The following is a 26,661-nucleotide window of genomic DNA, read 5'->3' on the forward strand; positions in this document are numbered from 1 at the left end:
GTTCGCAAGTGCAGTCAGGGTCATAGTTTCAAAGAAAAAGGGGGAAGTTTGCAACTCTGATAACATCATCCCAACTGTGAAGTACGGTGGTGACAGCGTCAGATCGTCTGGGTGTTTTGCTGCAGGAGGGACCGGTGCACTTAACAAAATATGGCATCATTAGAAAGGAACATTATGGGGAAATGTTGAAGCAACATCTCAAATTGTTATCTAGGAAGATGAAGGCAGGGCACAAATGGATGTTCCAAATAGACAAGGAGATCAATGTACTGCAATCATTTATCACAAATAACTGGGAACAAAACTTTAAAGACAGCAAAAAGGGTCCAAAAGTGGGAAAAGGACAGTTTTTAAAGTGAAAATGTGTAAGAACCTTGGATGTTGCTGTGTTCCATGTAGCTTTTTTTCAGGATCTTCATGTCAACAAGTGATTCTGTTGTCAGTCAGATGATTTCTAAACGCAATCTCCAGCATGACAAAAACTCCAACCTGTTTTACAATCATAGACAATTCTGTAGACGTTTTACCTATTCCACTGAAACTAAAGGAAAAACAAAAAGTAACAAAAATGTTGCGTTTCTTCTCTTAATGAGTGAAACAATCATTTAGAAACTGCTGTCTGCAGCTAAAAAATTCAAGTGAGACAAAAAACAGCAAAAACAAGCGAAATCTGTAAGATTTTAACACAACAATGAAAATTCTGCTGAAGTATCCCAGAGAACATACTTCGGGATGTTCATCAGTACTCTCCTGGGACGTCCCTGGGAGAAGGCAAACATGTGATGTCATGGACCGCCTCAGTCGGTTTTAATCAGCTCAGCTCAGCTCAGTGTCGCCTCTACCTCTGCTGCTCAACACACACCCCGGAGAACAACCTTTGAGGAAACAAAAACGAAGGCACTGCTTTTCTCTCGAGCCAGAGATAAACGCTCCAAAATTGCGGATTACTATTAGCTCTGGCAAAGGTTTTTTTTTTCTTTAGCTTCTGCAAAGGTAAGGTCGTTGAGTTTATGGTATTTAAGATGTTTTATGTTGCATTGAACTGCCAAAAAAAAAAAAAAAGAGTCCAACATGTGTTGAGAGACAGGAGGCACCGCTGTGCTTTTAATAGCTGCGGCTGATGGAAAAGTGTGTACATCTTTAGTGTCACCTCCAAAAAAACAACAGCAAAGTCTAAAGACGCCTTTACAATGTGCAACTCAATGTGCATTTAAGAAGATGGCATTGCCTTCAAGTCTGGGGGGGTTGTGGTGCTGCCAAGCAATGAGGTAATGTTAGTAGGGGACATGGGAAAGGATTTAGGAGTTTCTCAAATTGAGACACGCCAATAAATATTCAGCTTTTGATAGGATTTACTTTCTTTTACATATCAATGTTTGGGTTCCTTTTTGTCAATCCCTTGGCACAAAATGATTTGATTGCTACGAAACCAATGTTCTCTTGCTGAGGAAAAAGGTTTGGACACCGTACCCCCTAGTGTTTCCCTCTATGTCTGGAGTGACTTCAGAGAGGTCGTCTGGTAGCCGTCTACCAGTCTCTAACATCGGTCTGAGAAGAGTTGTCCTCACTCCTCAGTTCCAGCTGGGAGACGTCAGAGAAATTTCTTACATGTCCGACCCAATTCGGCGGTATCCCAAGGGCGTCTTAATGCGAGCGAGATCTGGGCTTTGACTAGGCCCAAGACTTTCCATTTCTTTATTCTCAGACAGACCTTGATAGATTTACGGTTGGATTTTGGGTCATTGTTTTGTTGAAGCGTCCCCAAAGCATGACATGTCCACCCCGTGCTTCACCGTTGGCATTAGTTGTTTTTTTGTTTATCTGGAATGCAATATTTAATTCATGAATTATAATTCAGAATTATAAAATATTTTTACTATTTGAAATGTTGTTCATTGGTCAAATTTATATTAAACATCACTGTGTCCAAATGTGTAAAACAATGTGTTGAAGGGTGTCCTAATTTATTTCTTTTTTTCACGCTGACTGTAAGGCAGACATGCTGTTATTATTATTATTAGATCATTTGTAGGAAATGGGGGAAGAAATCATCAATATACCAAGAATGTTGTGAATATGTCTATCCATGTTGTAAATGTGGCATGGCTCTTCACATTGTTAAAACCTGTTTTTATTTGAATGGCCTAAGTATAGTACCTAATTCGCAGGGAAATCTTCCATGATTTACCTGAAATCTTAATATAGTCCAGACTAAAAAGATCATTGTTTTCTGCTACAACAGTGTAAAGCATTTAATGTAAGGACATGGTAAAAATAAGCAGGTCTGTTCCAGGAATTAATAGAAAAAGAAGCAGGTGTCTAACACAACACCAGGACAGCAAGGCAATAACAATGGCCTAAAAGAAGCAATAGTTAGTGCTGTTCACTCTGGTTGTCAGCAGTGAGTTACATACCATATCTGCTCGCTCTTTAATCACCTGGTGTGTAACAGTGCCAAGTTGGAAAGACAAGAGCAATTACCGTTAAAAGGGCCATAGTTGCTGCCCATCAGTCAGAAAAAACACCTACAATGACCTCTGTAGGTCAATCTGATTATGTTATCAAAGCAGAAGCAGGAAGATGCATAATGAAGCTGATTTAGGAAGTGAAATCCAGAATGTGTCCAGAAAAAGTGACGTTACATGTATGTGATTATTTCATAAAGTCTAATAATTAGACTCTTTATGATGAAGGTCGTTCTGGAAGCTGTAGAACTGCCATATTTATTTTACTTATTAAATTTGTTTTACTTAAATGTCTATAGATCTCAGAAAAGACCTTGAAATGTGAAATCATCAGCTCGAAACCTTTCGACGGTGCAATAATTTAGTGTTTACGGCACAAATGACTAAACGTGTCCTACGTTCATTCTTTCAGCTGCACTAGAACATGAAATCCCCAATGAAACCCTTGTTCTGCTGATGTGATAGAGTGAAATGCTTTTCTCAGTCTGGGTGACCATCAGAACTCTGTTTTAGGCCCATTTTCCAGAATGTTTTGCGTTTACCGTGCGCACTATGGCTGATGGTGCTAGGATCAGGGCGTCCACTGCATCTGACACGTTGCTGTTTTGGCTAAACCTTGGTTAAACTTGCTCAGCAGGCATAATGCTGCATGCAGGAAGGAAACTGAGGGGAGCGGAGGAAACAAAGGCTAAATCTGTGACCCTGACATCCCGAACAAAGAGGGGAGATCTGCCTTCTGCATATTTAAAGCCCCGCTCTGTAAACACAGTTTCACGGTCTCTTGTTTACATGATCTCTGATTAAGATAAACGGGATCCATTAGGATTTTATCACAGGGAATAGCGGGACGGGGCTGACAGAAACATTACCGGTGTAGGAAATATTGCAAGATCCAGCAGGCGAGAATAGAAAAAGACAAATAAATAGGGAACAAAGTGGCAAGAAGAGCAGGATTTCACCAATTTCTACGAGCGTCTTATAATAACGTGCTGGATCAACTCAGCAGCTGCTCAGGAAGGACTTTTATTGCGGGGCTCTGAGTGCTGAAACTTTTACCTGATCTTCTGGATCAGCTGATAATAACTCCAAACGAAATGTAAACAGCTATCAGGGAAAACTCTGATTTCATCTTAGTTGAGTCAGTTTTGTGTCATGAAGCTCCACTTATGTTTTTTTTTTTTTTTTTTTTGTTTCCCCAGAAAAACCCCTGAAGATCAGAACACAAATGGATCTGAGCAGCATCGTGTCTCTGCTGGCACTCTTGTCCGTCAACAAGGTAGTCCGGGTTTATCGTTTCCTCGCTCGCATCAAATTAGTTTCCAGGGAGGCAGAAGTCACATGATCGGATCATCTGGTGCATCGCATAGAAAGAAATATGATTAGATTTTGATAATAATTAGGATACAATAATTACTTAGGTTCTCTTTTTTCCACAAATAGCATAAATGTGCTATTACATTAAAATATTTCAGGTACTAAACATTTTAATGTGTTATGGCAGAAGAGTTTTACCACCTTACTTCAAACACAAACAGCAGCTGCAGTTATGACAGCATTAGAACCTCAAAAAAATTGTAGCACAATAATTAAAAGTCAAAACTTTGTGCTCTTCTTCAAAAATAATAATGCAGGAGCATTTTTTCCAGCACCACGGATTCCTGTAACTCTGTCACGAACCAGAGACAGAGGGACCCAGTATTCAATCAGAGGTTAGGTAAAGGATAATTTATTAACAAAAACCAAAATGGGTATCAAGCTAAAAATGGGAAGACTGCATCCAATAACAAAAAATAACAAAAAAGCAGTCACAGACAAAACTATATGCAATAACAGGGGACAGGCTAACTCAAATATCCAGTGGCAAACAGGGTCAGAAGAAGAGGCAAACAGAGAGCATAGAAAGCTGAACTAGACTCACCACTGGGCACAGAAAAAACAATGATCTGACAGAGCGCAGGAGACAGAGGCAGATATAAGTAGGGGAGTGAACAGGTGAATGGAGTGAAACTAATTACTGGCATGGGTGGAGCTAATCAGGGACAGGGAAGTGCTTGGGAGTAAACTGAAGCTGATAGATGGTGACTGGAGAAGGGGAGTGACAGGGTGGAAGAATGCTGGCAGGTGAACTGAATTAAGACTGGTGACAGAAATGGTCGGAGCAGGTCGGATAATCTAATAACATAAAACAAAATCAAACCACAATAAAACCCAACCTATTCAAAAACTAAGACAGAACCTAAAACAGAAACTGAACTTAAGGCAGGAGAGTGAAGTAATTAATCAAATAACTAACATAAACAATAACCAAACCCAAATCATAACGAACTCAAAAAATTCATAAAAAAGTGCAGGGATTACCAAGTTCTGCGCTACTCCATAGATTTGGAGATACATTTTCTATTTTTCTTCCTGAATATTTTTCTTATGCACCAAGGGCTCCAGTACTCCAGAAAATCCAGGGAAATTCCTCAGGAATTTCACCTGAACATGTCTTCAAATACCAAGGACTTCCATCTTTGTGGAACATTTTGGAAAAGTTTCACTCTTCGTCAAAAGGAAGCGTTTTTATCACCAAAGACTTGGTCCAGAAGATTCCAGTATTCTTCAAATGTCCAGCAAAACATTGTGCCCTTCTCCACAAAATACGAATACAAAAGCAGATAAAAAAAAAAAATCGTACAAACCATTTAAAATGAATTTAAATAATTTTATCACCCCGCTCTTTCACTGATCTGTTGACATTAATCTTTTTTTTATGTATGCCTCCAATGATGCAAACAGAATAACTGCAAGATTCCTTTCATCATAATATGTTTTCATCTTTTTAACCTTTTCTATTTAAGTGTAAAGTTTGCTTTAGATTAATAGCATGAGCACACAAAACTAAATTAAGAGCTAAGTAAATATGACAGTATTTAATTTGGATAGGATGAATGATTTAACAAAAAAATAAATAAAGAAGAAGATACTGAGGTGTTATTCAGCATTAACATGATCAGAATCAGAAATACTTTAATAATCCCAGACGGAAATTACGGTTAAACCTGATAAACCTAACTTACTTTTTCTGACCCAAACCAAGTAGTTTTGGTTCCTAAGCCTAATCAGTCATTAAAAGAAGGAAAATTTAAAAACTAAAGTAACAGCACCCGACAACGTAAAGGTCATTATACTACTAGTTAGTTGAAAAAAACTTTCAACTTTTTGCCAGATTTGAGAACCTTTAGGGTTGCTATAAAGCAACAATGTGTTAGACTTCTACTCTGGTTGTAGTTCATCTCTCTGTCACCATCAAACTGTTGACATCTCAGTTTTCTGATCTTCATTAATCTAAGCTGTTGGTGGATGCAACATCCAAGAACGATGACGACAACGAGCCCCGGACTCACCTGATGGATCCCCAGTGGATCCAGAATCGGATCGCCATGGCCCAGTACCAGTGTTTCCAGAGGATTGTAAGAGAATCTCATCGCAAAATGAACGCCACTGGTGAGCAACGACCTTCTGCAAAGTCCAGAGTTTAAAAAGCATTCTGAAAAAAGGTGCTGTGCTTAGATAACATTCTGTCCAGAATCATAAATGATTCTATACCGGACTGATATATACAGACTTCTTTAATCTCTTTAATAATTTTACCCCCCCCCCCACACACACACACACACACAAAAAAATAAAACTTAAAAGAAAAACAAAAGTTTGTGGTAAGTAGCGTTTAAAACGTTGCCTGTTGTTGATCAGGACCAGTGTGCAACACAACATGGGACGGATGGCTGTGCTGGGCGGAGACGGAACCTGGCGAGAAAGAGCAGAGCTGCCCAGACTACTACAACGACTTTGACCCGCGAGGTGAATTTCACAAAACGCTCTAAAGGAAATGCACAGATTTAGTATTCACACAACGTTCAGAAGATTAAGAATGACACAATGTGGATTAAAAAAAAAGATGATTTGAAACTGATTTCTGACTCCGATTAAAATTTAGAAATTTCATCAACACAAGCAAATAAATAGTTAAAGAATTGTTTAATATATTAAATTAAATATATTAATACTTAAAAATATTCTAACTCTGTATCATCCTTTGTGCCACGGGGTATGAACTTTAAATGACTCCCACCCAGCATATCCCCCCCCCCCCCACACACACACACACACACACAAACACACACACCACCACCTCCTCCCAATACTGTATGGTTCGTTTGACACCCATTTCCTGACTTTTGCTAGGCATGCAGTTTTACAAGGGTAAGAAAAAAAATAAAGACTACACCGTTTTAAAGTGAGTTACTTAGAAGAAATGAGTGATTCTTGCTTTTCAGTTGTTCTACGTGAGAAGTGGGCTCTACCTAATTAGTTTTGTCTGCTTTATTGTGTGGGTGCCAGCTTATTAACTTTGTTTTCAATTTCTTCCTAATTCCAAGCTCCTCGACCTCTTTAGAGAAAAATATAATATCAGGGTAATAAATTTAGACCAAAGATCCACTCCACTATCAAACAAAAGGCTTTAAAAGCCATCAGGAACTGCTGCAGTCAAGGTAAACCTCATTTCCAGAAAGAACTGCCGCCAGCAGTTTAAGCCTTGATCTTTTTTTCTCTGAATAACTAACCCTCCCATATGTATGTATATATATATATATATATATATATATATATATATATATATATATATATATATATATATATAAAATAGTTATTTAAACTTGACCTTAATTCTATGGCATTTAATTATGAATAAAAGGATCAGCCTTTATAATACCCTTTGATGCTTTCTTCTTGCCTCACCTGCCACTATTCATTCCCTCACAATAAACTTTTTAAAAATAACGTAACTCTGTGTCCGCTGGATATCGGGTTCACCAGCAGTAACCATTACACTTCAGCCGAAATAAACTGCTGAATCCTAACAGCAGGGAAGCTGGATATGCCTTTTGATGCATGGAAACACAGGAGACGTTCACTCCCAGTTTAAGACAACAGATATTTCCAACATCAACACGTGTTGAGCACACATGAGCTGCTCTCTTCATTTATAAAAAAGAAAAATTATATTTCCAATTGGGAACATCCGCTCATGAAAAACTAACATGCCCTGCTTTCCTGTAATCCATGCCTCTTGGCCATATTAGTACACTCAACAAAAAATATAAATGCAACACTTTTGGTTTTTGCTCCCATTTTTTATGAGATAAACTCAAAGATCTAAAACTTTTTCTACATACACAATATCACCATTTCCCTCGAATATTGTTCACAAACCAGTCTAAATCTGTGATAGTGAGCACTTCTCCTTTGCTGAGATAATCCATCCCACCTCACAGGTGTGCCACATCAAGATGCTGATTAGACACCATGATTAGTGCACAGGTGTGCCTTAGACTGCCCACAATAAAAGGCCACTCTGAAAGGTGCAGTTTTAGCACACCGCACAATGCCACAGATGTCGCAAGATTTGAGGGAGCGTGCAGTTGGCATGCTGAAAGCAGGAATGTCAATCAGAGCTGTTGTTTGTGTATTGAAAGTTCATTTCTCTGCTCAATATGAGGGATTGCTGCAAAACCATGGACAATGCAGACGACTGTCTGCAACTGATTGCATTTTGACTTTGGAAAGTGCCTTGAGATGACATGTTTCATGAATTGGTGCTATGTAAGTCAAATTGAACTGAAAAGATATGTCAGCTAGCCGATACTTTTGGCAAATATTTGCTTTTTTTCCCTGTATCGGTATCGGCCGATACATGCATGCGTTCTTCTATCCATTAGTGCACTCAGCAGCCATGCCTTAAGATCAACATCGCCATTCCTCCCTAGCAGAGAGCAGCTGGTAATGATGTAAGACGTTTTCAACTTTTAATGTAGTTTTAAAGGTATACTATGCAACCGGGATTGATTTTCCAGCGAGGCTCCCCCCAGAGGGCGAAAGTAAAAGTTCACTGTCATAAAGATGCTCAGCTGTTTTGGTTTCTCCGTCAAGCCAGGCGCTTTGATTGTTTTGAGCTTAGCAGACAGGCGAACGCAACAAAAAGTAAAAAAAAACGGCAGTACAAACAATGACTAACACAGTGAAAGTATGAACATGCACACAGAGAGAGAGAAAAATTCCAATGTTACTTACAATCACATCAGCAGAAACGCGAGGTCCGCGTCAGCCTTGCAGCCTTCTTTTTCTTTTAGCTCTCGCCATTCGGAAAAAGCTTGCCCGATGTTCACCCGTGTACGACTCCTCTCTCTGTCCAGAGCCCTTTTCCTCTTTCTTGTCTGCTCCGACATGGGCTTTCGCTGTTTTCTCGCTGGTTCCGCCATGATAACTGCACAAATATCGCCACTGTGCTACCAACGAGCATGCCTTTCACTGGGGGCATATAGCAGTTCTCGCCGTAAAGCAAGACCGACTCTCGCGATGCACCAGACTTCTGAGCCTGTGGGTGCGGGCCGAGGGCTCCTGCAATTGCAAGTACGGTATTTCCCCCACAGACCACCAGGGCGGCCGAGAAAACTTTTGTTCGACCTGAAATGACTCATTTAATCATCCAAAACGGTATGGAACAGATTAATTAACTGAAAAATGTTGCATAGTATGCCTTTAACTGTGTAATTCAGCTGATCTGGCCTTTGAAAGTCTGTCTCTGTCTCACTGTGAGCGAGAGGGAACAGCGGTGTGTGTCTGTTTCTGTGTATAAAAACCCACTGAGGAGCTGCCACTGCTGTGCATGGAGAATCATGTATCCACGTCCGGTGTATCATGTATCATTATGTATACAGCATCTAACTTTACATAAATGAATGTCCACTGCAGCAGCGGTCAGTGATTTTTCTCCTCCTTCTCCCCACTGAACTAAAGAAGCTCTTCTCTCACTGTGCCACGTTCATAGAGTGCAAGCAAAGCACTGCCATGTTCATGGCGCATGTCATGTGCACCTTTCAATCTGTGGTCTGAAGCTGATTAATCTTAGCTGGTTTAAAAGTTACTTTTGAGACTTGTACATTTGTTATCATTGTGTAATTTTTATCATGTAAATGGAGGAAGACTGGTCAATATCGTCCTCAGGAATCTGCCCCCACAAAAAATCAGCAGAATAATCAGTATCGGCATCGGCCTTAAAAAACCTGTATCGGTTAATCTCTATTATAGATCGACCAATTTAACATGTCAATAAAGTCCGGTCTTCATCTTCAAATTTCCTGGGTCCTCAGTGAGCTCAGGGCAACGAGAATAAACCTTGTTTTCAGCGTTAGGGGCTGCAATAAGAAAAAAAACGTGCAACAAAATTCAATTCAATTCACTTTTATTTATATAGCGCCAATTCATGAAGCATGTCATCTCAAGGCGCTTTCTAAAGTCAAATTCAATCATATTATACAGATTTGGTCAGATTATACAGGTTGGTCAAAAAGTTTCCTATCTAAGGGAACCCAGTTGATTGCATCAAAATCTCGACAAGCAGCATTCACTCCTCCTGGGGAAGTGTAGAGCCACAGGGAGAGTTGTCTGCATTGTTCATGGCTTTGCAGCAATCCCTCATACTGAGCAAGCATGAAGCAACAGTGGGAAGAAAAACTCCCCATTAACGGGAAAACCTCCAGCAGAACCAGGGTCAGTGTGGACAGTCATCTGCCTTGACTGACTGAGGGTTAGACAAGACAGAGCAGAGACACAACAAGAGAGACAAAAAAGCACAGAAGCACACATTGATCTAGTAATCTGTTCTACATTAGATGGTAATAGCGGGTGAGCCGTCTTCTCTGGATGATGTCACAGTTAACAGAACGCCAGACCAGGTGTACCTACTGTGAGCTTAAGCCTTTAGCAGCATAACTATAGAGGTAGCTCAGGGTAACATGAGCCACTCTGACTAGAAGCTTTGTCAAAAAGGAAAGTTTTAAGATTAGTCTTAAAAGTAGACGGGGTGTCTGCCTCACGGACCAAACTGGGAGTTGGTTCCACAGGAGAGGAGCCTGATAGCTAAAGGATCTGCCTCCCATTCTACTTTTAGAGACTCTAGGAACCACCAGCAGACCTGCAGTCTGAGAGCGAAGTGCTCTGTTAGGAACATACGGGGTAATCAGAGCTCTGATATATGATGGAGCTTGATTATTAAGGGCTTTATACGTTAGAAGGAGAATTTTAAATTCTATTCTTGATTTAACAGGAAGCCAATGAAGGGAAGCTAAAATTGGAGAAATATGATCCCGCTTGTTGATTTTCATCAGAACTCTTGCTGCAGCATTTTGGATCAGCTGAAGGCTTTGAACTGCATTTTGTGGACTTCCTGATAGTAAAGAATTACAATAGTCCAGCCTTGAAGTAACAAATGCATGGACTAGTTTATTTCTAAACAAAGAAAAGTTCAAAAAGAAAATAAACTCCCACAGAGGAGAGAATGTTTCTTTTAGACCTATCTAAACAGATACAGTTGACAAATGGAGAGCCACCCACCCTGCTCAGGAGTACTGAATATTTGTGATAAGCTATTTATTGTGTTTTTCTTATTTTGGTTTCTGTCAGAGCCGCACCGTCGGCTCAAGTCTTATTACTCTGAATATTATTGTTATGTTCTAATCTCTTTTCCTTCTTCCCCACCATCACCATAGTCCAGTTAGGACACTTAGATCCCTGCACCATTATTCACACCCTATTAAAGTTTTTCTCATTTTATCACGTTACAACCATAAACTCCGATGTACTTTATTGGGAGTCCATTTATGAAATTAAATTAGAGATAAGGGGAACCATTTTGCTGGTCTGTTTTGCTGTTTTATTTTTATTTTTCCTTCCACTCAACTTTCCATTAATATTCTAGGCTACAACTTTATATGAGCAGACATCTTCTGTTTCTCTCCATCTTTCACTTATTTATCCATGTCTCTCTTTTTATCTGTTTATCTCCCTCTACACCTCTTTTATCTTTATTATTCAGTCTCTATCCATGCATCCATCCATCCATCCATCCATGCATCCATCCATCCATCCATCCATGCATCCATCCATCCATCCATCCATCCATCCATCCATCCATCCATCCATCCATCCATCCATCCATCCATCCATCCATCCATCCATCCATCCATCCATCCATCAATATATCCATCCATTGTTATATTTTTAAAGATGCCTGCCTCATTTCCTACTTGATTCAATGAAAATAACTTTAAATCTAGATCTGCCAGAGTTTAGATACATTTTGAGTGTCACTTTATTCAGTGTTTGTTTTATTACGTTTGTTATCTGATTTATCTGATCTATTCCTGTGGTCTATCTAGCGACAAAAATGTGTTTTACAAGAACAAGGCGAGTAACTGTTTTCAGTGATGGACTCAGGATGTTTGTTTGACGTGATCTCTTGTGATGTGCAGTGGTGGACAAAGTACTCATTTGACTCCTACTGGTCAAATATTACTCCAGTAAAAGTAAAAGCTCTGTCACATTATTACTGGAGTTAAAGTACTAGAGTACATCCTTTCAAAAATTCTTTGAAAAATCCTAACTGAACTAAACTAGATTTCTATGTTCAAAGTACTTGAAAGTCTGAAGAAAAAAATCTTAACAATGCATATAGTTGAGTAGTGAGAAAATTTTTGTATTATATTAGACAGATCAGTATCTCCAAATATATGATAATATTGTATTAGTCTTACATAGCACAAAGATGTTTTACAATTTCAGGCCGTATCCATATTTAGTCTTCCATTCGGAGGTGGAAGCATAGCTACTATTCTGCACCTACGGTCCCTCTAGAACAGGGCTTCCCAAATTGGGGGTCGGGAGCCGATGGGGTGTCGCAACAGCATGTGAATTAAATATGTGAGTCACAGCAAAGCGTGTGATATTTCCATGTGATGTTTCAGTTTTTCTTTATTTAATTTGCAAAATGTTCTACATGTTTGTTTCTTTATGTCAAGACAGGTGGCTGAGTGTACATTAATGAGAAATAAAATTGACTTTTTTGATTTTAGCAAATGGCTGAGATGAAACAAAGAGTGAATAATTCAAAGAGGTCTGAATACTTTCCATACCCGCTGTATGGCTAGTAAAAAGATCCAATTAAGTTATATACATATTAATGTACGATGAATTTTCTCACTCTATTGAGTTCTACTGTTCTTCAATTATGCATTATGTGTTGTCATTTCTGCTTTAACTTTCTGTTCTCTCTCTTTTCTCTTCATAGTAGGTACACCTGGTCTGGCGTTCTGTTAACTGTGACATCATCCAGAGAAGACGGATCACCCGCTACTACCATCTAATGTAGAACAGATTACTAGATCAATGTGTGCTTCTGTGCTTTTTGTTTCTCTTGTTGTGTCTCTGTTCTGTCTTCTGTAACCCCAGTCGGTCGAGGCAGATGACCGTTCATACTGAGCCCGGTTCTGCCGGAGGTTTTTCCTTCCCGTTAATGGGTGGTTTTTCTTCCCACTGTCGCTTCATGCTTGCTCAGTATGAGGGATTGCAGCAAAGCCATATACAATGCAGATGACTCTTCCTGTGGCTCTACGCTTCCCCAGGAGTGAATGCTGCTTGTCGGGACTTTGATGCAATCAACTGGTTTCCTTATATAGGACATTTTTGACCAATCTGTATAATCTGACCCAATCTGTATAATATGATTGAACTTGACTTTGTAAAGTGCCTTGAGATGACATGTTTCATGATTTGGCGCTATATAAATAAAATTGAATTGAATTGAATTGAATTGATTTTACTTTTATATGAATTGTCATTGAATTTGATCTAAAGCATTTGCTTGCTAACTTTCTAGAGCTGGTGGTAGTTGTAGTTAACGGACTGAAAAAGTGCTGTACTATTTTTTCTTGTGTGTGCAGCGATGGCAGTAAAAGTCTGCACAGTGAACGGCGAGTGGGGGCAACACCCAGATAGCAACAGAACGTGGACAGACTTCACCAGCTGCAAATCCAACTGGATGGTAAGAAAAACTAAAAAGTAAAAGAGAACTGGAACACCTGTTAAAGCTTCTTTTGTCACTGTAGCTGCATTAATAAATCAATGTTTGTTTCAGTCTTCAACAATGTCCCACTTCTACTTGATCATGATTGGTCAGGGACTGTCACTCATATCGCTCCTCATTTCATTAGGAATATTCTTCTATTTTAAGTAAGTTGCCGTAAATTAGGAGTAAATTCATGATTGCAGGGCTGGAAGGCGTGTCTCATGTCTTTTTTTTTTTATTTCCTCAGAACTTTGAGCTGCGAGAGGATAACGCTTCACAAAAACCTCTTCCTTTCATTCGTCCTAAACTCAGTGATTACTGTGTTATTGATGAGTGTAAACAAGGAGAAAAGTAGTCAGGTAGACGGCCTTTTCTTCACGATAAAAATAAATCTGCATATGTTCAAGCCCAGAATGGTATTGAGGTTTTTGTTCTTTTTTTGCCCATACAGGAGAGCTGTAAGCTTCTGGCATTCATCCATATGTATATAATGAGTTGTAACTACTTCTGGATGCTTTGTGAGGGCATCTACCTGCATACTCTGATTGTGGTGGCTGTGTTCGCAGAGAAACAACACCTTATGTGGTATTATCTTCTAGGATGGGGTTAGTAAAGAATAATTTTGCCTAAAAAATAAATGGTGTACTCTCATTTATTTTATTTCATGCCAAAGTTGTTTTAACATTTTAACGTTTTGCAGGTTTCCCCCTTGTGCCAGCTGGTATATATTCAATAGCGCATACCTGCTATTATAATGACAAGTGAGTTTTTCTGATCCAAAATAAACATTGATAAGTATGGCAGGTGTTTTGTTGAACAGTCTGTTCCACGTCTTTACAGGTGCTGGAACAACTCAAACTCTGTCTTCCTGTACATTGTCCATGCCCCCATCTTCGCTGCTTTGGCGGTACGTGTTTCTAATGGGAAACCAGTTTTGATTGTGATAAAAGCAAATTGAGCAACTGATCAGGGGGCAGATTGCAAACTAACAGCCCGGATGGGTCCAGTGTGGAAGAATATGTGAAAAAAGTAATTCTCACCCACTACTGAATACAATGGAGAGCCTATGATGCTTGGGGTCAGTTTCTCAAAGGCATAGGGTGCTGTTTAACTGGATAGACCTTTTCTTTGTTTTTCATTGAAATCTTTAAATCTTTTAGATCGTATTGTGTATAAATATTAAATAAATCTGCTTCTTATATTGCAATTGAGCATTTTTTGTTTTTGCTGTGACTAGATTGCAGCCTGATTTGGGACAACTGCAGCTCGGTGGCGCTTACACTATCTTCAAAGAAGATGTGCCATTGATAAAGTAGCAATATTATCCTCTATAATATGTCATCGTTCTGCTTCTATCATCCTGTCCTTGACTTCAGGTGAATTTCATCTTCCTTCTGAACATTATTCGAGTTATCATCACCAAACTGCGAGTGACGCATCAGGCTGAATCCAGCCTCTACATGAGAGCCGTAAGGGCTACCCTCATCCTCATCCCCCTGCTGGGCATCCAGTTCATCCTGTTTGGGTATAAGCCTAGCGATCCCCGGTTTGTTGAGATCTATTTATACATCATGAACATCCTCACACATTGCCAGGTAAGTGCAACAGAAGCTCCTTCCTTGCATGTTTTTACTGTAATGTATTGCAATGGAAAAAGTATGATTTGATATATTATAGCTTTATGTTTCTTAATCTTTTTTTATTTATTTAGGGTCTTTTGGTTTCCACAATATTCTGCTTCTTCAATGGGGAGGTGAGTAGCGGTATAGATGAACAGATTCATTTTCAGGTTACAAACTACAAAAAGCTACCTAATTAATCTACCAAAAATAGTTAGGCTATAGTTTTTAAATCTCACATGACATTTCAAGCTTTTAATATTGTATTGTACTGTGTGCAACGACAATAAAGGCTTTCAATTCAATTCAATAATATCAGGCTGTGCATTTTGATTCAGTTTATATGTAGAGTACCAAACGGCAATATCATCTCATCTCATCTCAAGTATCATCTCATGTCATTTCAACCTTCTGATTGCACAACTATTCTACCCCCTGAGCCACATTCACCCCCATGCAGTAAATATGCTATAATGTTGTTAATATTCTGCTTATCACAGTTCTAAAAATGCTATCTATAATGGTTTTTTATTATTTTGTTTTTGACACATAGGCTGAGATGCAAGTAAAACTTACTGATATTAAATGATTGGTTGGTTGGGCTTTCTACTCTGGTAGAACCTGCAATCATCTGATTAAGAGACATGCCACCAGTAGTTTTGTAACTTTCTCTGGCATCCTCCTACAAGGACTTTAAACATTAAAAGCACCACCGGAAAAACGTTTTGAAATTGTAACTTTTTCAGCCTTTGGTTTGGCTTGATGCCTGTAGCCAACCCAAATCAACCCAAACTGATTCTAATATGATGATACAATTCCAGTTAGTCCAGCTATTAATCTTTGAAAGCCCAGTTGATTCCATCGAGTTAGCAAGTTTTTCAGCAATCCATAATCTCAAAAAAATCCCTCATTCAAAATAAAAATTCAAAAAAAAACTTTGAAAAAGATTATACATAGACTAGACCTGCAATAGCCATCTCAAAAAGCACTGCTTGTTTTTAGCTACATAGCAACCAAGTGTGAATATTTTAAAAACTGGAGATGTTTCTCAATAATAGGTTCATAAACCTAAACTAAAGGTGCATTGCATACAAATTAGTGTCACTAATTAAAAATTTGATGCAGTAATCAATGTCACTGCTGTAAAGTATTGGGTGCTGTTTGTAAAATTACACAGTCAAAGATTAACAACAATATGTTGGGTAGCCTGTCATCAGAGCAAAAAATGGGGGTTAATTTTTCCAAGTCATATTTTTGCCATGTCATTTAAAAATGTAATATATAAATTAAATTAAATATATAGTTAGCAAGCTAAATATTTAAACACATCTTCCATTGTAGAAGCAGAGCCTGGGGACTCTGGGTCGGTTTCTCCCATCTCTGGTGCTGAGTCGCCGAGGTTGTTAAAAAGCTCCTCGGTGGCAAGGCTGGATGAGAGTCGCCCTGAGTACCTTAAGGCTCTGGATGTTGTGGGGCTGCGTTGGTTAACGCGGCTCTGCAGCATAGCGTGGACATCGGGGGCAGTTCCCCTGGATTGGCAGACTGGGGTGGTGGTTCCCCTATTTAAAAAGGGGGACCGGAGGGTGTGTTCCAACTACAGAGGAATCACATTCTTAAGCCTCCCTGGTAAGGTCTATTCAGGGGTTCTGGAAAGGAGGGTCCGTCGGATAGTCGGATCTCGGATTCAGGAAGAGCAGTGTGGTTTTCGTCCTGGCCGTGGAACACTGGATCAGCTCTATACCCTCAGCAGGATTCTGGAGGGGGCATGGGAGTTTGCCCAACCAGTCTACATGTGCTTTGTGGATCTGGAGCAGGCATTCGACCGTGTCCCCCGAGGGATCCTGTGGTGGGGTACTCTGGGAGTATGGAGTACCGGGCCCTTTAATAAGGGCTGTCAGGTCTCTGTACGACCGGTGTCAGAGTCTGGTCCGCATTGCCGGTAGTAAGTCAGACTCGTTTCCAGTGGGAGTTGGACTCCGCTAAGGTTGCCCTTTGTCACCGATTCTGTTCATAACTTTTATGGACAGAATTTCTAGGCGCAGCCAAGCTGTTGAGGGGATCCGTTTTGGTGGCCTTAGGATTGCGTCTCTGCTATTCGCGGATGACGTGGTCCTATTGGCTTCATCAGGGCGTGATCTACAGCTCTCCCTAGAGCGGTTCGCAGCCGAGTGCGAAGCGGCCGGGATGAGGATCAGTGCCTCCAAATCCGAGACCATGGTCTTGAACTGGAAAAGGGTAGAGTGCCTTCTCCGGGTTGGGGAGGATGTGCTGCCCCTAGTGGAGGAGTTCAAGTATCTTCAGGTCTTGTTCACGAATGAGGGGAAGATGGAGCGGGAGATCGACAGGCGGATTGGTGCGGCGTCTGCTGTGAAGCGGGCGCTGTACCGATCCGTTGTGGTGAAGAGAGAGCTGAGCCAAAAGGCGAAGCTCTCAATTTACCGGTCGATCTACGTTCCTACCCTCATCTATGGTCACGAGCTCTGGGTCGTGACCGAAAGAACGAGATCCCGGATACAAGCGGCTGAAATGAGTTTTCTCCGTAGTGTGTCTGGGCTCTCCCTTAGAGATAGGGTGAGGAGCTCAGTCATCCGGGGAGGACTCAGAGTAGAGCCGCTGCTCCTCCACGTCGAGAGGAGCCAGTTGAGGTGGCTTGAGCATCTGATCAGGATGCCTCCTGGACGCCTCCCTGGTGAGGTGTTTCGGGCACGTCCCACTGGGAGGAGGCCCAGAGGAAGACCCAGGACACGCTGGAGGGACTATGTCTTCCCGCTGGCCTGGGAACGCCTTGGGATTCCCCCGGGGAAGCTGGCCCAAGTGGCTGGGGAGAGGGACGTCTGGGCCTCCCTACTGAAGCTGCTACCCCCGCGACCCGACCCCGGATAAACGGAAGAAGACGGATGGATGGATGGATGGAAGCTAAATATTTAGTTTCCAAACTAAACATTTGCAAACTAAATATTTAGCTCGGACGTAAATATTTAGCTTGCTAACTATATATTTTGCTAGCTGGCTTGCTGCTAACTAAATTAGCAGCAAGCTAGCTAGTTAGCAAGCTAAATATTTAGCTTGCTAACTATATATTTAGCTAGCTTGCTTGCTGCTAACAAAATATTTAGCTTGGATCTAAATTTTTAGCTGATATGCAAATTCACTTAGCTACCGATAAGTGGAAGTGGACTAGCAAAACAAAAGCTGGATCTTGTGAACCTTTTTGTAAACTCATGCTTCTGCCAAGACTGCTTGGCCCTTTCTTTTCCTTGGAGAAACTCATTTTTGCCTGTTATCTGCATGCACTAGGCTGAAGTTCTTTGCACGGAAATTTGCTCTTCCATTTTTTACACAACATGTTATGGTTTGCTCTTCATGGACTTTTTGTCTGCCCTGACTTCTGATTTTCCAGCATTGACAATTTGACATTAATTTACATGTGCAGCATATACTATTCTTTTTTAATGTTTAAGATATCTTCAAAAAGTTATTTAGGTGAATATATGACAAATAAATTAGATGTTAGACCTAAGTGAAAAATGCAAAATAAAACTAATTGAGAATGTGTGAGAAAATTTGAAATGCCGCAAATTAAAACTATAGGCAATGTCATTCGAAACAAGAAAACTGAACAATACGTGTTCTTCTCCCTTTTCTAGGTTCAGACCGTTCTCAGGAGACAGTGGAATCTATTGCGGATGCAGTCTGCCGGCACTTTTGCCAACCCCGAGTTCTTCCGTTCAGCCTATTACGTAGCATCATCTCTCACCGAAGTCCATCGTTGCTACAGTATCGAAAGCCACACTGAGCACATGAATGGCAAGAGCTACTCGGACATATTCAGATCGGAAAGTCCATATGTGTAACAACGAGATTCACCGGTTAAACCTTTCAAAGAGAGGAGCTTTTGGACTGGCCAAGGAAAGTAGCTCGGAGCTAGCTTTCTCTAAATAATAGAACTGTCAGACATGAGGAACACAAAAATGGCATTACTAGAACAAGTTTTTCTTCTTGAGGAAGCTACAAGAGACGTCATCATCAAAGACACCCCATCTCCGGCTTACTTCATCGACTTTATGCATGACAATAACGCAGCAATCCGCAAAGTTGTGACTTCAAGAGAGTTCTTGGTTCACAGGGCACTGTCCTGTTGTGATGAAAGAAGTGATCTTTGGGCATTTTAAAAGAAGAAAAAGTAACAAAGCTTTGGGACTGCCTACTTTGCATATTTTATCAGACTTGACTAAACTGGGAGTATTGACTCTTACAGTGTGCAAATACGAAGGCAGAAAGGAGCCAAATCAGGGGCAAAATCTAATAAAGTGTAACAAATATTAGTCAACTGTGTGAGAACAGTGGGATGTTGACCCTAATCTCAAAACAAGACAAGTACATTTGGGGCCCAAATGTATTTTCTCCTCATGTAAGTCAATATTGCATTTCTTTACTGTAATTTTCATTGCATGTACAAAGCTGAGCTTAATCTGTAGTTCGATCAGTTCCCATTTAGGTACAAGCAAAAGCTTTATCCCATTGGGTTGGCTCACTGATTGTGTTTTATGCATTTGATTTGGTTCTATTTCCTTTTCATTTGTATCTAAAATTCAAAATGCTGGAGAAATGAAAGGGGAGGGAGGTAAGTATATATGTACATATGTTTATAAATACACCATACATTGAGGCCCATTATATATGTATTTGTACAGTTTATTGACACAAGTGAATTCTCCAGGAAGCTATGAACGCACTGTATTGCAGATCATGCTGTCTTTGTAAAAAAAAAAAAAATACATATATATATATATATATATATATATATATATATATATATATATATATATATATATATATATATATATATATATATATATATATATAAAGGCTGATTCTGCCAGTATTTTGGTATTAATTAAACTACTTCCAGGAAACACTTTGAGGCACATGTTCTGCTTTAACTGTTTTTCTGCATTTGCCTTCATATTCTCATATTCCACATTTTCCAAAAAGTCGTAATTGGATGGCAACCTAAGGAAAAGATATGATGTATTGGATTAGCTTCTGTAGTCAAAACTGGGAATTTTAGACCTAGGATTTGGTTTCAACTCAGAACCCTTGTTGTACTCATTAACAAGAATCATTACTGTTAGCAGTACAACCTGATCACAATGTATTTCTCTGTATTTTATGAAATCCAAAACCAACCAATCAAGTTTATGAATAGGTAGAGTACTGTTTAATGATGTACAGTAAAATACATCAAAGACTTGTTTCATATATATATACATATATATATATATATATATATATATATATATATATATATATATATATATATATATGTGTGTGTGTGTGTGTGTATGTGTGTGTATATATCAGTTAATTTTAAGATGCTGTACATCCTATTTTAAACAGTAACAAATATGCCTAAATAGAAGAATAGAATATCATTACAACATAAGAACAAATGCCATACAGTTATTAGCCATTAAAAATAGCAGACCCTTAAAATTAAAAATGTGCAACTGAGCAGGTTGATTTTAAAAGATATGCTAATAATGGATGTAAACACCAACAGACCATTTACAATAATAAAAATTCAAAGGAACAAATGTAGCAGAAGAGGATTAAAAAAGAAGCAGTGTATTTCTAATTTTGTATTTCTAATACAACTCCAGCAAGAAAGTCTGGCTTTAAATGTGTTCTTTATAAATCTATCAAACATTTTGTGATATTTTTTTCAGCTGTCTGATCCACTTTTTAAGCAGACCTGTGAAAACACTGTTGCAGCAATCATCCATCCATCCATCCATTTTCTGACCCGCTTAATCCCTCATGGGGTCGCTGGGGGTGCTGGTGTTGCAGTAATCAATTTGACTAAAAATAAACGCATGGATTAGTTTTTCCAGATCCTGCTGAGACATCAGTCCTTTAATCCTGGAAATGTTCTTCACATGACAGAAGGCCGACCTTGTAATTGTCTTTAGATGCTTTTGGAGGTTCAGGTCTGAGTCCACCATTACACCCAGGTTTCGGGCCTGATCAGTGGTTCTTAGCTGAAGCAGCTGAAGCTATGTGCTAACTTCTGATCTCTCCTCTATTGGTCCAAAGATTATACTTCAGTTTTGTTTTCTTGTGGCACATCCATGCATTGATTTCTTCTAGGCATTTACTCAGTGCTTGAACTGGTTCATAGTCACCTGGTGACATGGTGATGTAGAGCTGTGTGTCGTCTGCATAGTTATGGTAGTTGATGTTGTTGTTTTTTATTATCTGAGCTAGAGGGAGCATGTAGATATTGAATAGGAGGGGACCCAGGATGGACCCTTGGGGAACCCCGCATGTGATTTTTGTCATCTCTGATGTAAAGTTACCTACTGATACAAAAAAGTCCCTGTCCTTTAAGTAGGATTTAAACCAGTGGAGAGCTGTACCAGAGAGGCCGATCCAGTTCTCCAGGCGTTCTAACAGAATGGAGTGATCAACAGTATCAAATGCTGCACTGAGGTCCAATAGAACCAGCACGGTGGTTCTTCCACAGTCTGTATTTATATGGATGTCATTAAACACCTTGATAAGGGCGGTCTCTGTACTGTGGTGAGCACGGAAGCCAGACTGGAATACGTCAAAGCGGCTGGTCGTTGTTAAGAAGGTGTTTAATTGTTGAAAACAGCTTTTTCAGTAATCTTACTGATAAAGGAGGTTTGAGATGGGCCTGTAGTTCTGGAGTAGAAGTTTGTCTAAACTGTTCTTTTTCAGCAGTGGTTTGATAATTGCTGTTTTTAGGGACTGGAGGAAAACACCTGACAGAAGCGACATGTTTATTATCTGAGTCAGATCAGACGCTATGACAGGCAGAACGTTCTTAAAGAAAGCTGTGGGTAGAACATCAAGGCAGCAGGAGGAGGAACTTAGCTGCTGAATATTCTGCTCTAAGCTTTTGTGGTTTATTTGGCTGAATTGGGACATTTTGTCAGAAGTAGTTCCAGCTGAATAAAGCATTGGTTCTGGTGTTGATATGGAAGTACAAAGTGATCCTCTAATATTTATGATTTTCTCAGTAAAGAAGTTAGCAAATTCATTGCAGGCCCTGGTGGAGTGGAGATCGGAAGCCACGGACATAGGAGGATTTGTTAATCTGTCGACTGTGGAAAACAAGACACGAGCGTTATTAATGTTTTTCTTAATGATCTCAGAGAAGAAAGATTCTCTTGCATTTTTCAATTGTAAGTTATATCTGTTAAGTCTCTCTTTATAGATGTCATAGTGAACCAGGAGTCTATTCTTTCTCCACCTGCGTTCAGCTTTCCGACATTCCCTTTTTTCACCTCTAACTGCTGGAGTATTTCTCCAAGGAGATTTATTCTTCCCAGAAAGAACTTTCGCTTTAAATGGAGCAATGCAGTCAATGATGTCTGAGACTTTAGAATGAAAGTTATCTACTAGCTCATCTACTGAGTTGCAGCCCAAGGTTGAGGTAGCAGAGTAAGCTTGAATAAAATTTTCTGTGGCATTGTCCTTAAAGGTGCGTTTTCTTACGATGTCCCTTTGGCTAAATGAGTCACTGGTAATTATACTTTCAAAGGTAACAGAAAAGTGATCAGATAGGGCAACATCAGTTACATTGACATTAGAAATCTTTAGACCTTTAGTGATGATCAAGTCTAAAATATGTCCCTGTTTGTGCGTTGGCTGTTTAACATGTTGAGTTAAACCAAAGTTTCTAAGTGTGTCACACAGTTCTTTTGCACTTCTGTCTTCAGGGTTGTCAACGTGAAAGTTGAAGTCTCCCACAATAATTAAACAGTCATAATCAACAAATATCACAGATAGGAGGTCACTAAAATCATTAAAATAGTTTGATGTGGACTTAGGAGGCCTGTAAACATTCAGAAACATAGTTCGTATCGGGCCCTTTACCTGGAGAGCCAAATGTTCAAAAGAGTCAGATTTTCCCAAAAACACCTTTTTACACTTTAGTGAATCATTAAACAATGTTGCTACTCCTCCACCTTTCCTTTGCTGTCTGCTCTCACAAAGGAAATTGTAGTTTGGAGGTGTTGACTCCAGCAGTATAGCTGCTTCAGCTAGATTCATGTAAGCCATGTTTCTGTTAAAAACATTACATCAAGATTATTGTCAATAATGAAGTCATTAATTAAAAGGGATTTTCCTGACAGAGATCTAATGTTTAATAAACCCAGTTTATATGACTTAGTGGTTGATGATGTCTCTGTGGCAGGTTGCATCTTACAGTTTAGGACTTTTAAGTACGACTTTTTATTCCTGTTTGTTATCCTTTTGCTTTTCTTATTTCTGACACGTATCATCACAGATATTCCATAATCTCCGACAAAAGGCCCAGGCTGATGCTGGAAACTGTCATGTCTGATCAACGTGCTGCTAGGGCCCGGTGTGTATCACAGAGAAGTGATCTGAAGGTCCTGAGCACAGGCATGTACCATGATACGTAGAGGAGGAGGATTTGGGGCCTTTGGAAGATGCTGGTTTAGTCACAGAGCTGGGGTTGGCAGAACGGCTATGTGGAGAGGATGTCAGCTGTAGGCCAATGGTAAAAACTTTGTTCATGTTCATCAGGTTATTTGTTCTTCTCAACTCGTTAACATTCACCCTAGCAGCATACTATTTTACCCCACATTTAAGTTGCCATAGTTACAAAGCGAAAAAGCTTGTCCAATCAGACTTCATTAGAAATCCTGGTGTTTAGTCATATCTATTATTTTTGTTGGATTATAAAAGCATATTTATATTCTTGTGGGAATAAATATTTTACCATATTCATTTTCAATCTGATGATGAGTAGTTATTAATAGGCTTTTACATGTTGAATTTAGTATAAAGCTGAAAAACATAATGATGGTAAATGGTGCTGTTAAATTGGGCATAAGCATTTGAATTTATGACCTACAGCAGTTCTATATGTTTGGAAAACTAGAAGGTATAAAATTTGTTAAAAAATGTTAATTTAAATCACTTATAGACAAAAGCAGCGAAAGACTTAAGACCTTACTCAAACTTGCCCCTCGAAAAATTGACTTCCACTTAGAGATTTTAGACTTGATTTGGACTTTTTAAAATATATTAAATATGCTCTAAAATTTAGTGAACTTTGTATTTTATTTTTCGACTTCAAAATTTTTAATCATTGAGTACAAATGGAACATGCTTTTGTACAAAATGTGAATGTGTTTGGACTACATTTATCACTCTAATTACAATGTGTTGCACACAGAGAATAGAGTAGTTGTCTTGCAATCAGAAAGTTGTGGGCATGATTCCAGCTTCTCCTTGTCGCATGTCAATGTACCCCTGGGCAAGGCACTGAACCCCAAGTTGCCTCCTGATATGTGCATCAGTGTATGAAAATGTACACATTTGTGGGTGTGATTGGGTGAATGTAAATGTAAATTAAAGTGTTTTGAATAGTCGGTATGACTAAAAAAAAAAATCGCTATATGAATTCAGTCCATTTGCCATCCTTGCAATCCATTTATCTAAAAGAAATTGGTATTGAATCAAATCCCAACCAAATATATGTATTCATCTCTCAACCTTATACTTACAATGGAAGGTATTAAATTTACTTCAGCACCAATTCACAACACATATCATCTCACGGCACCTTCCAAAGTCAAATTCAATCAAATCCTCCAGACAGATTGGCCAAAAAGTTTCCTCTCTAAGGAATCTCAGCAGATTGCATCGAGTCTTAACAAGCAGCATTCACTCCTCATGAAAGAGCAGATATAGACCGGCTGATCTGAAAACTGAGTAAAAACAAAACAACTCTTTTGCAGGTTCTTTTTTTCTCCCCCTTCTCGTTCACAAAGAACAAATCTAATCATATCTCACTGTGTTCCCTTTCCCACATATTTAATTGAGGGCGGAATTTCCTTGTCCGACCTAAGAAAATATTTCTCACTGTAATGAATATTGTTTCCAGACAAAGCAGGGCGGGTTACTGTCTGCTCCGTGTCCAGAAGGCATGTGCATGCAAACAGGTACAATTAGGAAGTCCCAAAGGAAAAGTGCTATATCTATGCTTTCATGGCATCATTTGTCAAGTTCAAGCAATATATAGAAGCTGGTACAGCTCTAGACATGCAACGTTCTCTTTCAAGAGACTGAACACAGGCTGATCAAAAGCACATGTGCAATGTGTGTGACCATTTGGCTCTTAAAGAGATATTTATGATCTATATGCATGCCTTTTGCAGGCCTAACCCAAATCCACATAGGACTCTGGTTTTTAAATCTTGGAAACCACTTGTAGTATCATCACAGTAAATATATCTCTCCCATTTTATTTCCAGAACACTTAAATGTTCTTTTACTTCCAAACATGCTTTTTGCTTGTTTTCTCTTGCATCTGCATAACAAATGGTTTAGTATCCCGCAGCATTTGCAGAGATATACTTCCTTTACAATGAAGAAGAAACATAAAAGTTTAGGCATTTAAAGGATCTGGGATAATGTGTGTTTGTTGTTTACCACAACACCATTTGATGAGCCTAATATTATTGTATGTGCATAAAGGGAAATCAGAGCTGTGGATGTGTTGCAAGCTTCCTGTTTCTAAGAATACATTGCCATTGAACTCTTGATCCATCCACTCTTGTGCGCTGGTAGCAAACACTTCCTGAGCCCCATGACTAACGCTTGTTTACTGCATTCACTTCCCTCACTTCCACCGAGACCTAAATCATTTCGCTGGTGTTCTTGTATCCCGGTGGGTTTCCAGTAGCCGAGCTGGTAGAAATTCTGTGAATTGGCCAAGGACGTTTCCACCGGACGTGACTGAATAGAGCCATGTGGTTGTCGCTTTCATTGACAATCCTGCAGGCACAAACTAGGCTACATGTGTTATAGACGTATGTAGCTGATATACAATAATCTTAAATAATCGGGTTGCATGCAAACATTTTTCAGAATGGATATTTCAGCATAGGACATCTTGACTTAGCACTACGTGTCCATCCTGTTTGTAAAATCTCCAAATCTGTCAGACTGCGAGGGTGTTTCTTGTTCATAGCCTTCTTCAGATCAACACACAGACCTTCAAATAGTTGCAGGTCTAGGTTCTGTAACCTGCTTCCAGTGAAGCTACTTTTTTTTTGGTAATTTTTCACTGAGGCTCCTGTTCCTGGAGAAAAACAGTTCCACAGTATCATACTGCCACCACCATGTTTCATGTGGGTATGGTATTCTGCCATTAGTATGCAGTGTTGCTTTTGTACAACAAAGATTAACCTCACTTTCAGCCAACCATATTACATTTTCTTGATTGCTTTTGGGAGACTTCAAATGGGTTTTGGTAAGATTTTGCTGGGTTTTGAAAGTTTTTTTTTTTATATATATATAAGTTTTTTTTTATAAGAAAGGAATTCTGTTTTGGCACCCTACCTCATAGCTCAGATACATTAATAATATAAGAGATTTTGCCTCAATCAGTTGGTGTTTGCCAGGAATTCCTGCAGCTCCTTTAATGTTGCATTTGGCAGCTTCTTTACTTGGTTTTCTTTTCATTGTGTCCATTTTAAAGGGATGTCCATTGTGACCATGACGTATACATAATACGATAATACATTTTGTATTCGATATCAGTTTGTCCTACAAATCTCAC

At 39.4% G+C, this 26,661-nt stretch overlaps 1 protein-coding gene across 1 annotated transcript; it reads left to right on the top strand.

Moving 5' to 3' along the window:
* The first annotated feature begins 837 nt into the window (after nucleotides 1-837).
* Nucleotides 838-19,808, top strand: LOC105931042 (calcitonin gene-related peptide type 1 receptor). The gene is made up of 13 exons (XM_012869530.3): nucleotides 838-993; nucleotides 3,665-3,741; nucleotides 5,801-5,954; nucleotides 6,204-6,311; nucleotides 13,289-13,389; nucleotides 13,483-13,577; nucleotides 13,661-13,772; nucleotides 13,865-14,018; nucleotides 14,114-14,174; nucleotides 14,254-14,320; nucleotides 14,790-15,008; nucleotides 15,125-15,166; nucleotides 18,680-19,808. The coding sequence occupies exons 2-13, from the start codon at nucleotides 3,691-3,693 to the stop codon at nucleotides 18,884-18,886; spliced, it is 1,371 nt and encodes a 456-aa protein (XP_012724984.1). The 5' UTR covers nucleotides 838-993; nucleotides 3,665-3,690; the 3' UTR covers nucleotides 18,887-19,808.
* The last annotated feature ends 6,853 nt before the right edge of the window (nucleotides 19,809-26,661 follow it).

Source organism: Fundulus heteroclitus, chromosome 24, assembly GCF_011125445.2.
Source record: "Fundulus heteroclitus isolate FHET01 chromosome 24, MU-UCD_Fhet_4.1, whole genome shotgun sequence".
Taxonomy (NCBI): domain Eukaryota; kingdom Metazoa; phylum Chordata; class Actinopteri; order Cyprinodontiformes; family Fundulidae; genus Fundulus; species Fundulus heteroclitus.